This window comes from Malaclemys terrapin, chromosome 1, assembly GCF_027887155.1.
Source record: "Malaclemys terrapin pileata isolate rMalTer1 chromosome 1, rMalTer1.hap1, whole genome shotgun sequence".
Taxonomy (NCBI): domain Eukaryota; kingdom Metazoa; phylum Chordata; order Testudines; family Emydidae; genus Malaclemys; species Malaclemys terrapin.
The window spans coordinates 202656710-202670776 of NC_071505.1; the positions used below are offsets into that span (position 1 = coordinate 202656710).

Sequence of the window (14067 nt, forward strand, 5' to 3'; positions counted from 1 at the left end):
ATATACCGGTAGTTATTTTGTTATTTGTTATTAATGATGTTATGGAAATTCTACAGTTTGGGAATAACTCATCTGTAAGGAAGCTGGAACTGAGAAGGCGTGGCCAGACCAGGCAGCTCCAAAACTCTGATCTGCCTGTGTGAGCTGCAAAAAGAGAAGAGCAGCCCAGATGTCAGGAACTTGGGGGGACACTGCTAGGAGAATAGAAATTATCTGTAAGAAATTTTACATCCTTGATTCTGCTGGCAATGGTTCCTGGTACAACACTACTCTATTTGTGCAGATTAATCCTATTCTTGGCAAGAATAATCTGCATGTGGGTAGATAACATGTTGGTTTAAAGGACATATGCAAACACACACAGGGACCATGAGACCCCTGATCTTTTAGCCCAGCCTCTGACACCCCTCTGTGGATCCTACTATGGAGGATTTATGTGCAGTGACCTGGGTTTTAGTTTCTCTCCTTTGTTTTGAAACATCGCTCTCTGAGGAGTGACCATCCTCCATGAGAAAACTGATGCCCTTTAAAAAAAAAAATCAGAAAAAGAAAACTCCCTCCCCCAGTTTGGCAACTTTCCCTGTTCTGCAGAGGCCTGCTCCAAATCCTGCTGTTGTCTTGACCTGGGCTCCCAGGTCTTGGCTGGAATCGCTCTCCTTTTACAATCTTAGAATCATAGAATATCAGGGTTGGAAGGGACCTCAGTAAGTCATCTAGTCCAGCCCCCTGCTCAAAGCAGGACCAACACCAACTAAATCATCCCAGGCAGGGCTTTGTCAAGCCTGACCTTGGCCTTCACTGTCTTTGAAGGCTACATGCCAGCAGGACCCCACTCCCTTACACTATCCCTTCAACATTATTTTACCCACATCAGATGCTTCCTTTCTAGGGTGGGGGAAGGTGAGTTCTTATTCTAGCTACTGCCAACCCACAGTTTTGCCAATTCCCATGATTTTTATCACAAGTTTTGCGAACTTTGATATTTTCCTTAAAGTCCCAACTCTTTTAGATTAGTGATTACTGTATAGTCTTTTGTCTGGTGAAAAAAATTTCCCTGGAACCAAATCCGCCCTATTTACATTAATTCTTATGGGGAAATTGGATTTGCTTAACATCGTTTCGCTTAAAGTCACATTTTTCAGGAACATAACCACAATGTTAAGCGAGGAGTTACTGTACATGAGAATCTCAGCTTTCATTTAAAAAAACAAAGTAAAGTTTCTGACCCTTCTGCTTATGGAGGAAAGCCTGAAAATGTGACAGAAGAGCAGCCTAGTACCTCAAAACCCAAGGGCAAATACCTCCCACTCCCCAAAAAATACTTTTTAAAAATCTCATGATTTGGGGGGCTTGATTCATGACTTTTGAGCACTGGAGGTTGGCAATACTGCAATCTTCTGAGCAACCAAAGCAGCTCAAGTGCAGGACATCTGAAATGGGGGCTGTGGGGAATGGAATTTTCCAGGCCTTAAACTGGCAATAAGTGCCATCCCTCTTGTCCCACTGCTGTTACAGGAGGGGCTCTGAGCTGGCACCCATTTGCTTCTTTCTCTGGTCCACTGTTGCCAGAGAAGGGATTGGAACTAGTAGCATATTGCCTTCCCCTCATACAGCTCCTGAAAGGGGATCTGGACTGGTAATCACTAGTGGAGGTGGAAGGAGATCTCATGGCAAGTTTCCTCCCACTGTTCCCACACTAAAGAGGGTAGTGGTCCCAGCTTGCAAATTGCTGAGTCAATGCCAGATGGCATCCCTCTCAAGTGTCCCACATAGAGCAGGACATCCCACAACTGGCCCTGATTTGTAAAGTTGTCCTTTGGTCCCACATTGCCATTGGAAAGTCCCACCTTGGCACCTGGACACAACCACACCCAGTGGCAGATACCTCTACCTTGCCTGATACATATGGTGCTGCCTCTGTCTTCCCTTCTAGGGTAGCATGCAGCTGAGAAAGTTTGCTGGGGAGCAAACGGGGCGATGGGTGTGGATAGCTTGTGCAAACCCCATTTGGGGTGAATGTCTCTGACATGGGAAGCAGGGGGGAGGGTGTGCTGAGGGTCACTAACACAGGGGACAGAGAGGGGGAGGGAAGACTGGGGGTCTCTGATGCAAAATATAGTGAATGTGGCCCTGCCTCAGCACGGGGCTGGGTCAGCAGGGAGCTGGACTTAATGGCGTCTCAGGGTCCCTTGCATCTCTTCATTTCTAATATTCTATGATCAGAACAAATGGTCTTTTTCTTTTAAATAGTGGATTTGCACATAACATGTGCATTCAGTACCCAGAATCCTTTCTTCCATTGTAAGATGCTCCAGGCTATTTACAAGCTTGTATGTAATTTAAAAAACAACAGTGTGTTCAAGAAAAAAAATGATGTCCCTCATTTCAGAGTCTGGGGATTGAGACCTAAGCCGTGTGGTGGGGGTCCCAAGCAGACACACTGCAGTTTACTATCAGGGTGGGATCCTTTGTCTGGTGATTTTGCTGGGGGGAGGGAGTCCCTTGCATACAGGCCGCGCTATGCCAGTGTTGGCAAGGTGGAACAGAGAGAGTCCCCCGAGCTGTCTGTCAGAGGTAGGTATTGTCTGCCCAGGACGGGGCTGGGCCCTGGGGTATGGGGCTTTGATCGCTTCCAGGAGGGAGAGCGGAGAACAGCCAGCGATCAGGGCTGAGCGTCCATGGCTCCTGCAGAAACTCTTGCAAAATCCGCCCGAGGGGAGAACCCAGAGCCGCTCTCAAAGGGAGCTGAAAGGAGTGAGACTTGGCGGGAGAGGCTGGGAAGGCAGCTGGGCCACAGGCTCCCTGCAGCTCCGCTCGGCGCCCCGGGCCGCGGGGGGGCGCGGGCTGGGGGAGCTCAGAGCTGCGGCGGCAGCAGGAGGAGGAGTTTGCCGCTGAGCCCCCGAGCCCGCTCGGAGAATGTCTCTGTCCCGCTCCTCCGCCTGCCCCTTAGTCTCTCAGCCTCCGGCGGGGAAGGGACTCAGCCGCGCAACATGGGGAGCCGCTCGCTCTGCTTAGCCTTGCTGCTGGCCTTGGGCGTGTGCCTGAGCCTCGCGTACGAAGGTAGGGGAGCGGGGCGCCTCTGCTGAGCCGGGGGCTCCCAGCCCTGAGACGCTGCTGCAGAGGGGAGGGAAGCAGCGGGGCAGGGGCTCCGCAGTCACTCGCCTTCCTTTGCAGCAACAGCCCCGGGCCAGGCTCCCCGGAGAGGGACCTTGTGCCCGCCCCTTTCTAGACTCCCCTGACCCAGCCTAGGTGCGCCCTGCTGGCCTCCCGGACTCCGGGCGGAGTCCTCCCTCGCCAATCCCCCCCCTCCCCCTTCGCCAGGTGTTAGCTTGGCTGCTCCCCAGCGCTCCCTCCCCCAGCCTGCTGTGTGACTTGGGTTGGGACGGGAGCGGGATAGCAACGTGCCTTGATTTCCCTGCGCATAGACCCAGGAGCGGTCCCCTGCCTGGGCTCCTCGCGTTCATTCAAACGCTGGTCTGTTGACGTGGGAGTAGCTGTGAAAAATCTCCTGCACAAACTCATGCAAACTTCTAACTTTACTTCATCGGCATTGCAGGAGACTGCAGAGGCGCGCTTGGCATTTCTTGTTGCCCTGGCAGGTAGTGTTGCAACTCCTTTTCCCTTCCTTTATTGAAATTGAAGTCACTCATCTTTCCAGGACTAAGCCCTGCACAAACTAGACACTGAGAGGCAGAGTTACTAGCCTGGAAAGGCTTTCTGTATTTCCATTGAAGTCAGCCCTTTCTGAAGAAAGTACAGTCCTGGCGATGTGGGGGAGAGATAACATATGGGATCTCTTAGTTTGCACTAGTAAAATGTTAAGTGATCTCCACATGTTTTTACGGAAATGCAAGCCCAGTGTCATCTGCTTTTTAATGGCTTTTTAATCTTTATTGAGTTTCCATTCTTTGTGGCACCCTCTTACTGTTTGACAAATGTGTGCTATTTTATTTGGCAAACATGGATTTACTTTGTGTTTCTAATGGCACTGAATTGAACAAAGCCGTTCTTGTTCTTTTAGCTCCCTCGCATTTGTACCAGCATCATAAAAGCTATCAGAAGAAGGCTCTTGAAATAGTGTTTGTTACTTACTTGCTCTATGGGAATCTGCAGGAGGTCTGCACACCTATTTTTTTTAAATTGCTGGTTCTGAAAAAAAAGTGGCTTAAAAAAGGTTAAATAAAATTCTCTGTGACAGAGTTTTGGATTATTTGTTTTTAAAACATGCAATTTTTTTTGTTTTAAACTCCTTAAAGAGACAGTGTCAATGGTGGTACCACAATGCATATTTATGCGTCAAAGGTTATCAGCCTTCCAAAATGATGGCTACAATAACACTTAAATTAGGGGACCGAAGCCAGCATATCCACCCAGTGCTCTGGATATCCTGGTCTGTTGATGCAGGCCTAATGGTATGGTACCTGGACTCATCACACCTTTTTTCCTATAAAGCTGGTGGAAGACAGTTAAGGTGCACATAGAAGCCCATGTAAGGAACATGGAACGTCTGTGGTATTTTTAGGTGAGGAGAAGGGCAAATGTGGGACCTCTCAGCTTCCCAATGTTCTTTAAGGATCTCAGTACTCAATATAGGGTTACTGAGGATTTCTTCATCTAGCTTCCCTTCCCCATATCCCATCTGTGTCTGGGCACAAAGAGGGTTAATCTTAGTTTACATTTTCAAGGACAAAAAGTTTGCATAATGATGTAGTTTTGCTTCTTAGTGGTTACAGCAGGTTGCTTTTGTTTGTTTTTGTTAATTGTTTTAATTTAATTAAAGGTTAATTAACTAAACATATTTTAGAATAATCTTGTGAAGTGTCACAACTGGACTATAAATAGGTATGTTATAGCTATCATACTCCTAAAAAACAATACTGCACTTATTCTAATGCTGTCATTCTCAAAGTATCACATGTGTTTTATCAAGTTTTAAGCTGGAAACTGAAATTTGGGTTCATTCCTAAGGCAAAAGGAAATCAGAGTCTGTAGCTGTCTGCTCCTTTAAAACAGCTCTCTTGCCAAATTAAGGTATGTCAAGATGGTAACAGTGTAAACCAGGGGTCGGCAACCTTCGGCACGTGTGCCAAACACGGCATGCGAGCCGATTCTGAATGGCACGCAGCTCCCTGCCGCGGTCCCGGCTCCCAGCCCCACTCAGCGCCCCCCCTCCCGCTCTCCTCTGTGGGGGCAGGAGGCAGAAGTTCGGTTCTGTGGCAGCCAAGCTTCCCCCCTCCCCGCTTCTTCCCCCAGCATGGTGCTTTCCGGCCTCTTCTCCTCTCCTTCCCTGAGTCAATCAGCTGATGGCCCTAGTGAGGGGGCGGGGGAAGAGCAGCAGCATGCACACAGCTCCGTAGAGGAGGCAGAGAGAGGTAGGGAGAGAGCCTGGGGGAAGGGGGTGGAACAGGGCATATCCCTTCCAGCCCCTGGCCATGAGCCGCTCAGAGCAGGGGGCTGGGAGCACCCCCACGAGCCAAGCACCCCAGCCCTCTGCCCTGCACCTCCCACCCCTCTGCCCTGAACCCCCCCACCCCAACACACACCCAGCCTTCTGCCCTGCACCCCCACAGCCCCATCCCTCTGCCCTGACCGCCCCACACACCCAGCCTTCTGCCCTGCACCCCCACAGCCCCATCCCTCTGCCCTGAACCCCCCATACACTCAGCCTTCTGCCCTGCACCCCCATACCCCCAGCCCTCTGCCCTGACCCTTGAACCCCCCACACACTCAACCTTCTGCCCTGCACCCCCCCACACCTCCCAGCCCTCTGCCCTGAACCCCCCACGCCCCAACACACACCCAGCCTTCTGCCCTGCACCCCCACACCCCCCAGCCCTCTGCCCTGAACCCCTCACACCCCAACACACACCCAGCCTTCTGCCCTGCACCCCCCACACTTCCAGCCCTCCGCCCTGACCCTTGAATGCCCCCCACACCCAGCCTTCTGTCCTAGACCCCACACACACCCCAGCCTTCTGCCCTGAACCCCCTCCCCCAGCCCTCTGCCCTGACCCCTGAAACACCCCACCCCCCCAGGTCTGGGGTCCCGGCCGCAGGCCCTGCTCAGCCCGCTGCTGGCCTAGGTGAACAGAACCCCAGGCTGGCAGAGAGCTGAGCAGGCTGGTGGCGTAAGATCAGCATTTTGATTTAATTTTAAATGACACTTCTTAAACATTTTGAAAACCTTGTTTACTTTACATACAATAGTTTAGTTATATAATATAGACTTATAGAAAGAGACCTTCTAAAAATGTTAAAATGTATTACCGGCACGCAAAACCTTAAATTAGAGTGAATAAATGAAGACTCGGCACACCACTTCTGAAAGGTTGCTGACCCCTGGTGTAAACTGACCTACAGTAACAGCTTAATACAGATCTACCCATCTGAAATTAATGCACAAAAACAAAGCTGTTCAAAACTAATGGGTATTTGTCAATTCAGCTAAGGATGTATTTGTCTAGGACCACAGAAGATAGAAGCAGTAAACAGGTAAGTGTGATTCATAATGCAATCCAGGAATCTATAACTGTAGAACCTCTGCTCATTGGTGATATAAATTGTTTTTTGGGTCCAGGAGCATTCTTTGCTTGAACAATAGTACTGATCTTTGGGGATAGTAAAATTAGATATGTGACTATTATAATGAGCTGAAATTTGCCTATTTTTGTTAGCATGTTTCAGTTAATTTCCTTCCAACACAAAGATGTTGGAACACAAATTTGCATTGTTTCTGTAATAAACACTAAGATATTAGAAACATCAATTGCTAATTCAATGAAGTCAACAGAAATATCTGCCCTGCCATTTCTGTGAGAGTTGCTGCTGCCAAACTCTGTTTCTTTGCTTGGGAGGACAACTGAGTGCCTTACATTGCAGGTCATCTTGATGCTATTCTTTAACTGGTCTGCATGAAAATGCTAATATCCAGTGTTTGGCTTTCTTCTTAAAGCCCGAACATGTCGCTACTGCTCTGTGTCCAGTCTCTGCTTACCCAGACTTCAAAAATCCAAGTCTTTGCCCATAATCTTTGAGTTGATCGCACAGTGGTGTGCTTGTTTCAGCTTTCATTGCATTTGAAAATCCAGTTTTCCTTTTACTTGTAGTGGCGAAGACTCTGAGGCAGTGAAAATCAGCAGCAACTGTAATGATAAACCTACTGTATAGTTAAAAGATTACACATTCCATTGGCCTTATCGTTTAATATATTTAAAATGTATTTGTTTTCTTCTCAAATATTTCTTTTTGGGAAATATAAAATCTACTGTAATTGTAAATGTGTTTTCTTTTCTCCCCGGAGTTACTTTAATCTAGAATGGTCAGCTGTTAAATATGGAACACCTTTGAGTAGACAAGGATAGGCTTTTAAGTGATGAGTTAAAAAATCTCATTGGTGTCAATGCTATCTTAAATACAAACAAATCATACTGTACATCCATTTTAACTGTGTGTTACAGTCAAAAAATGTGGTAATTGGTCATTTCTGCTGATAAAGAAAAGCACCCTGTGTTGGATCCAGGCAGAGCTTCTGTTATTTCAATAATAATTTGTTACCTAAACATGGAAAATAGTTTGTTTTGGCTACTGCTCTTGAAGTGAGACAGTTCAGCTTGCCAACTTATTAGCAATGCTGTGTTTCTGGGCCCCATATTCTGAATTCAACAGTATACAGTATTCAGAAGCAATGCTCGCCCTTCGGGGGCCCTAAGCAGGAATATTTTGGGCCCTCCCCACAACACATGCTTAAAAAGAGAATGGGGGACGCCTTGAGCTGCTCAGGAACCTAAACAATTTCCTAGTTTGCCTTTGCCTAGCGCTAGCTCTGACAGTATTCTACACACCATGCTCCAAATACTTTAATCAAGTCATTGTGAAAAAAAGTCTCTGAATAGCAGTTGATGGTTCTGATGGTGTGCAGTAAAAAGTACTCAGGTCAAGATTACTTTAACCTTGTTTGGATAATTGTATGGGATATTCACATACTTCTGTATTTTCCTATCACTTTGTTAATCACCAAAACGATTACAGTGTCATCTAGAATATCTAGATTCCTTGTAACAGGTTTAAATCCCAGCAGGTTAACTCAACCCTTTGTCTTTTGGAGGTGGTTAAATTCAGTTCCATGCAGTTTTACTGTGGCAAAGTCTTTCTGATGAAGTTTTAAACACAGGTGTCCTTTTTGCTCTTTATTTAAAGGTGCCAGGACGTCTTTTGGTATTTGGCCAAATCTTCTCTCGAGGGATTAGAGAGGGAAAACAATTACAGTAACTCCTCGCTTAGCCTTGTAGTGATGTTCTTGAAAAATGCTACTTTAAGCTAAACCATGTTAAGCAAATCCAATTTCCCCATAAGTATTAATGTAAATAGTGGAGGTTAGGTTCCAGGGAAATTTTTTTCACCACACACACACACACTATAAGTTTTAAACAAACAGTTCAATACTGTAAACAGCAATGATGATTGTGAAGCTTGGTTGAGATAGTGAAGTCAAAGGGTGGAAGAGGGTGGGCTATTTCACAGGGAATGCCTTGGTGCTAAATGATGAACTAGCACTCGGCTGAGCCCTCAAGGGTTAACATGTTGTTAATGCAGCCTCACACTCTACAAGGCAGCACAAATGCAGGGAGGGGATACAGCATGGCAGAGACAGAGAGAGACACCCTGCGTATGAGAGAGATGCACATTGCCCCTTTAAGTATGCTGACCCCACTCTAAGTACATTGCCTTTTTAAGTAGATTAGCAAGTTGAGACAGCAGCTGCTGCTCCCTCGGTCCTGAGCCCTGTCGTGTCTCCCCCCTGCTCTGTGGAGATAAGGTACAGGGGCAGAGGGGGACATCCTGACATCAGCACCCTTTTCTCCCACCCCCCTCTGCACAGCAAGCAGGAGGAGCACACGGCAGTGAGGGAGGGACAACTGAACTGCCTGTCACTTGATTGCCTGCTGGACAGCTGCCGCACAGGGAATTTAGGGGAGCTGATAGGGGGGCTGATGGCCCACCCTGGTTCCAAGCCCCCACCAGCCAGCTCCAACGGGCTGCTCTTTCTGCAAGCAGTGGACAAAGCAGGCGGCTGTCAAACAACGTTATAAGGGAGCATTGCGCAACTTTAAATGGGCATGTTCCCTAATTGATCAGCAATGTCACAACGAAACAATGTTAACCAGGACGACTTTAAGTGAGGAGTGGTGGAACATTTTGTTAGAGACCTCTGCTCTTTGCAGTCTCTTCTTGTGGAGGTTCCCTCCTCTGATCTTTTTCCTTAGGCAATCGTAGGCTTTAGGATAGTTCAGCAACACGGTTAAAGTCCTGAATTGTAACCATTCTGTATAGGTGGTTGTACTGCTCTCATCACCATAGTATTTGAGCACCTTCCAGTAGTGCATTAACCAGGGGAGGGGACAGACGTTAACAGTGCCTGGAGCGGTAAAGTGATTCCTGTATGTATATATTTCAGCCAGTTCTTTGGGATCCTGGGAATGAAATAATAAGACACTGAATGAGTATATGATAATTATGAGAGGAACTCAATGTGCTTTCTTCTCTGTATCACATCAGTTTCAGTGGATGGAAATGAGGAAAATCATATCTAAAATAAAGTTCGTAGTAAGAAGGCACAGTTTTAAAGAAGAGATCTCAGACAGGAACAGAATGTAAGTGACCAGTGGATGGACCTTGAATCTTTTGAGTGACTGGCTTGAAGAGAAAGATATGAAAACAATTTAAGAAGTGTATCAAATATTGAAAACAAAGCAGTCAAAAACTTTTAAAAGTTGATTATTTTGAGGAAGGCTATATGTATATACTCACATCATGATATTTCTCAGCCTCCTAGTTTCACTGGTTTTTGAAAAATAGCTGTTTTTAAGTATTATTATTTGTGTTACTTAGATGCCTAGAAGCCCCAGTTGTTGTACATGCATGCAGATAGTCTCTGCCCTGAAGAGTTTTCAACCTAAACAGACAAAGGATGAGAGGGGAAACTGAGGCAGAGATGTTAAGTGACTTGTTCGAGGTCATGCAGCAGGCTATTGGCAAAATTGGTATTATAACCCAGCCCCTTGTCCTGATTGTCAGTCCAGGGCCCTATCCACTGGCCCATGCAGTAGAGCAATTCTGGGAATACCTGTACTACTTGTGCTGTGAAGCACATGGCTTTCAACTTCCTGTCCTGGGTGTCTGAGAATTGTTTTGAGATAGTTTGCTGTCTTTTTATTAATAATCATGTAGAAAATAGTGTGTGTATGTGGGATCTGTTAGTGCTTTTGGATGTGCATAAACCACTCCTGTGGAGTTTAGTGGCAGCTGCACCCATGAATCCTAAGGCAGAACAAGAGTTTTACCTTTGGCCAGCTATGCCTTCTATTTACAGATCCTAATTTCCTGTACCTACAGGAAAGTGTTACAAAAAATAACACAGTACAGTATGCCAAACAGTAAAGCATAGTAACCTCTACATGTGACCAGCCTTTTTCCACCCAACCCACTTTACTGAAAGGTTCCTGCACAGTAGAGCCATTAAGTCCTCTGACAGGTAGACTTAGACAACTAACAATTCAGCAACATCTTGGGAATTTTGTGCTGATGAGAAACCAAACATGAGATAATATAAATAAAAGGGTGAGGTTTCAAAAAATCACTGAGTATACGGGATGGCCAGCTCTTGTTTTACCTGCATTAAAATAGACCTCCTTAGCAAGATTCTATAGTGTAAACAGAACAACCACATAATGGCTTGGATGGGCATATGTATGCAAGCATGGATGATGGCAAAGGAGACATGCAAGACAGCTGCTGCTGACAAGTTACTTGCATCTGCAAGTTAGTGAATCCATGTTATTGGTTGTTACAGTTCATCTCTGCTGCAATAAACAAAGATGCCTATGACTGCCATTTGGAATATTAAAGGAATATTATTTGGATTCACAAACAATTTGATAATGAGAAGATGCATTTTACTGGGGTTTTGTCATCTCCTTCGATAGCAGTAGGCTGAAACAGTAGTTATAGAAAACAAATTCCGTCCTGGAATGTCAGGGCAAATAGAATGGGTACAGTTCAGGTCACGTTATGGCTGAGAAAGATATGGAGTACAAAACCGGGAACACTGTTGTGCCAATGCTCCATTATCACATGGAACTAGTCCATTGAATAAGACACTGAGCTGGGAGTCTGGAGACCTTGTTTCTATTTCCAGCCATGTAATTTATTCATTGTGCAACCTTGGGCAAGTCACTTAGCCTCCCTCTGCTTCAATTTCCCCATCTGTAAAATAGGAATAGTAATAATACCTAGCTCTGTAAAAGTGCTTTGAGATTAATGGATAAAAAGCGCTACATAGGTGAAAAGTATAATTTAGGTTTCAGGCACATTTAGATACTAGAGTAGAGAGTATTACTGGGGCTATATGTGGACTTCAGCAGCATTTCGGGTATCTTGACAGCTTTTACGGGCTTTGGATATCTGTGTGAAAGCCATTCAAGCAATGGTCTTATACATTCTTTTACACGGATTTGCTCCAAGTCCAACCAATGAAGCTGGATGTATTGCTTGTATATATCCAAGTTGAAAGTCAAAAATCACTTGAGACTGGATTATTGCAGAGATGATTCATTGATAATTCTTTAACATGGCAACAGCAGCTATCTCTGATGCCAGCTATGAAGGTGATGAAGACTGTTATACAGGGCTGTGACAGCATCTGGGGCAAAGAATACTAGGTAGCCTCGAACACATGTTTGCTGTTTCGGGTTTCGAACTGGACCTTGTCAGTCTCTGAATTACTTCATTTTGCCAGGAGTGAAATGCTGGAAAGTTTTGAGAAATGATCTTTTAATCAAGGCATGGACTTTTTTTTTAGTTCAGTAAATTAAAAGATTAGTGCATACAGTGTTGCTGGCTGGCAGTGAGCACTCTTTCATGGTTTCTAGCTATTAATTATATTTAAAGGAGCACCATAAAAGTTGTTCAGACTAAAAAATTACATTGCAAGACCTTAAAAGTGGTTCCAAATTATATGTCTTAACTTCCATGATTCTGATCTTTGCTGTAACTTGAAATAACTGCTCATAAACTCCAGATTTCCTGGAGCGTTAAATAACCTAAACTTCTTATGTATTGTTTCATCTTTATATGAAGATGGGCAGGGTGATTTGTCATGTTTGTAAAGGGATTCTGTCAACATGAAACTACTCAGTTTTACCAAACGAACAAATCATTCTGGTGAAGTTGTCCTGCCCCTAAATTCCCCTTTAAAACAAACAAACAAGCCTACCCAAAACAAGAAACCTGGCCAAACGAGTTAAAACATATTAATGTTTTCCTCCTTTCTTTTGCGATTCAAAGGACACAGGTAAACAAGCAAAAGTGACTATATAGGGAAAAAGTAGATACTGACTTGACACAAAGTGCTGTCAAATGCAGAAAATAAACTTTAAAAAGAGAAAAATATTTCTCTTTCTCAGTCATAGTATAATATTAGGGGTTACTTGGTAGCAATGCATTTTTTTCCCAAAGAGAAATGTTTAAGTTGATGTCCATGCTATTAATCCTGCATAGTGAAGAGAGAAAGGGCTTTTAGTATGGGAGTGATAAATTAAGATGACCAGCATGCATAGTTGAATATATCAAACAACTTGCTACTAGCTAATATTAACTCTGGACGTTTCCGCTGAAAAGATTATTCCATGAGAAAAGAATCACTAGTGGTTTTATGGTCTGAGCTGGTGTTTCTGTTCACTTCTGTTGTATCTCAGCTTGTCTTTCTAACAACTTCTGAATGTGTAGCTGCCACCTAATACTCAACATGCCAGCCTTTGTGGTCCATTTGTTAAATTTTGAAACACACCCCTTCACACTTTTTCCCACACTCTGGACGAGCTCCCTGTAAATATCTGCAAAACTACCTCTTTGTCCTCCTTCAAATCCCTTCTTAAAACTCTCCTTTGCTACGATGTCTGCAAACTACTTGACAACGGTTAGGCTGCTGGTGTGCTGAAACCAACAGCCTATCATGCTGGCCAGTGTTGTCTCACTTGTATGTGGTGCTCCCCTTGTTTGTTTTTATTATAATTACCTATTGTCTCTTGGCTTATACTTGGATTGTAAGCTCTCTGGGACACAGACAATTGTTTAGGTCTGTGTTTGTACAGCGTATAGCACAATGGGGTCCTGATCTGTGATTCGGTCGTCATGGCACTACCACAGTACAAATAATAATAAAGAACATAGTCATTGACTTTTAGTTTTTCCCCAGGTGCTCCACCCCCGCTCTGCCCTGAGGTCCCGGCCCTGCTCAGTCCTTTCCCCCAAGGCCCTTGCCTATCTGCCGCTCATCACTCGCTCCCTTCCCCTTAGCTCCTCCCCGAGCCACTGATCAGCTGTTTGGTGGCCCCCACGGAGCTTGCGCCTATGATAAACAGTGTTCCCGGTTTTGTACTCCATATCTTTCTCAGCCATAACGTCACTTGAACTATACCCATTCTATTTCCAAACACTTTCCTGCCAAGTCCTCTCCTTGTATCCCTTTGGTTACTGCTGAAACACTGTCTATCTTGCCATCAGTGTCTCAGTCTTGGCGCTATCTTCAACTCCCCCCTCTCTCTCTCCTTTTCTCCTCATAGGTTAATATAGCAGTCACATTGGGGGTATGCTTCCAAGCTCCACCCCAAACCAAATGCCATCCATTTGAGATGTCAAAATGAAGGACCATTCATAGCAGACAGAGCCCTTGTTTAATATATGATCCTATGTGCTCTACTGGGCTGTTCGGGTTTGCATGTGCTTTGGTAGGGCTAGACAGGCTCTGCAGGCCTGGCTTTCCCAGCGTGGGGCTTGGAGACCCTTCCTTCTCTTTCCAGACACATGTGTTAATCCACACTGAAATAGATAACTTAAATGTCAACATTGTTATCATTATTGGGCACCTTGCTGAGAGAGGGACATGGCTGTTCACACCTCCCCGAGGTATTGTTTCAGCTGGCCCTCTGCAGACCCAGGCTGACATCATCTCATGGGTTATGCTCATTTAATCTTCTCAGCATCATCTTCATAATCATAAGGGCTAGTTTA

General features: G+C 45.2%; 1 protein-coding gene across 4 annotated transcripts in view; it reads left to right on the top strand.

Annotated features, from left to right (window-relative positions):
• The first annotated feature begins 2867 nt into the window (after positions 1 to 2867).
• The window catches only part of SRPX (sushi repeat containing protein X-linked), a 69324-nt gene continuing 58124 nt past the window's right edge, over positions 2868 to 14067 (top strand). Inside the window, exon 1 of one of the 4 annotated variants that reach the window (XM_054005893.1) lies at positions 2868 to 3060. In XM_054005893.1, coding sequence (XP_053861868.1) covers positions 2991 to 3060 — 70 coding nt within the window. In that variant the 5' untranslated portion in view covers positions 2868 to 2990. Of the gene's footprint in view, positions 3061 to 3457; positions 3600 to 14067 lie in introns of those variants that run through there. The other 3 variants (XM_054005894.1, XM_054005895.1, XM_054005896.1) reach the window with 3 other exon arrangements.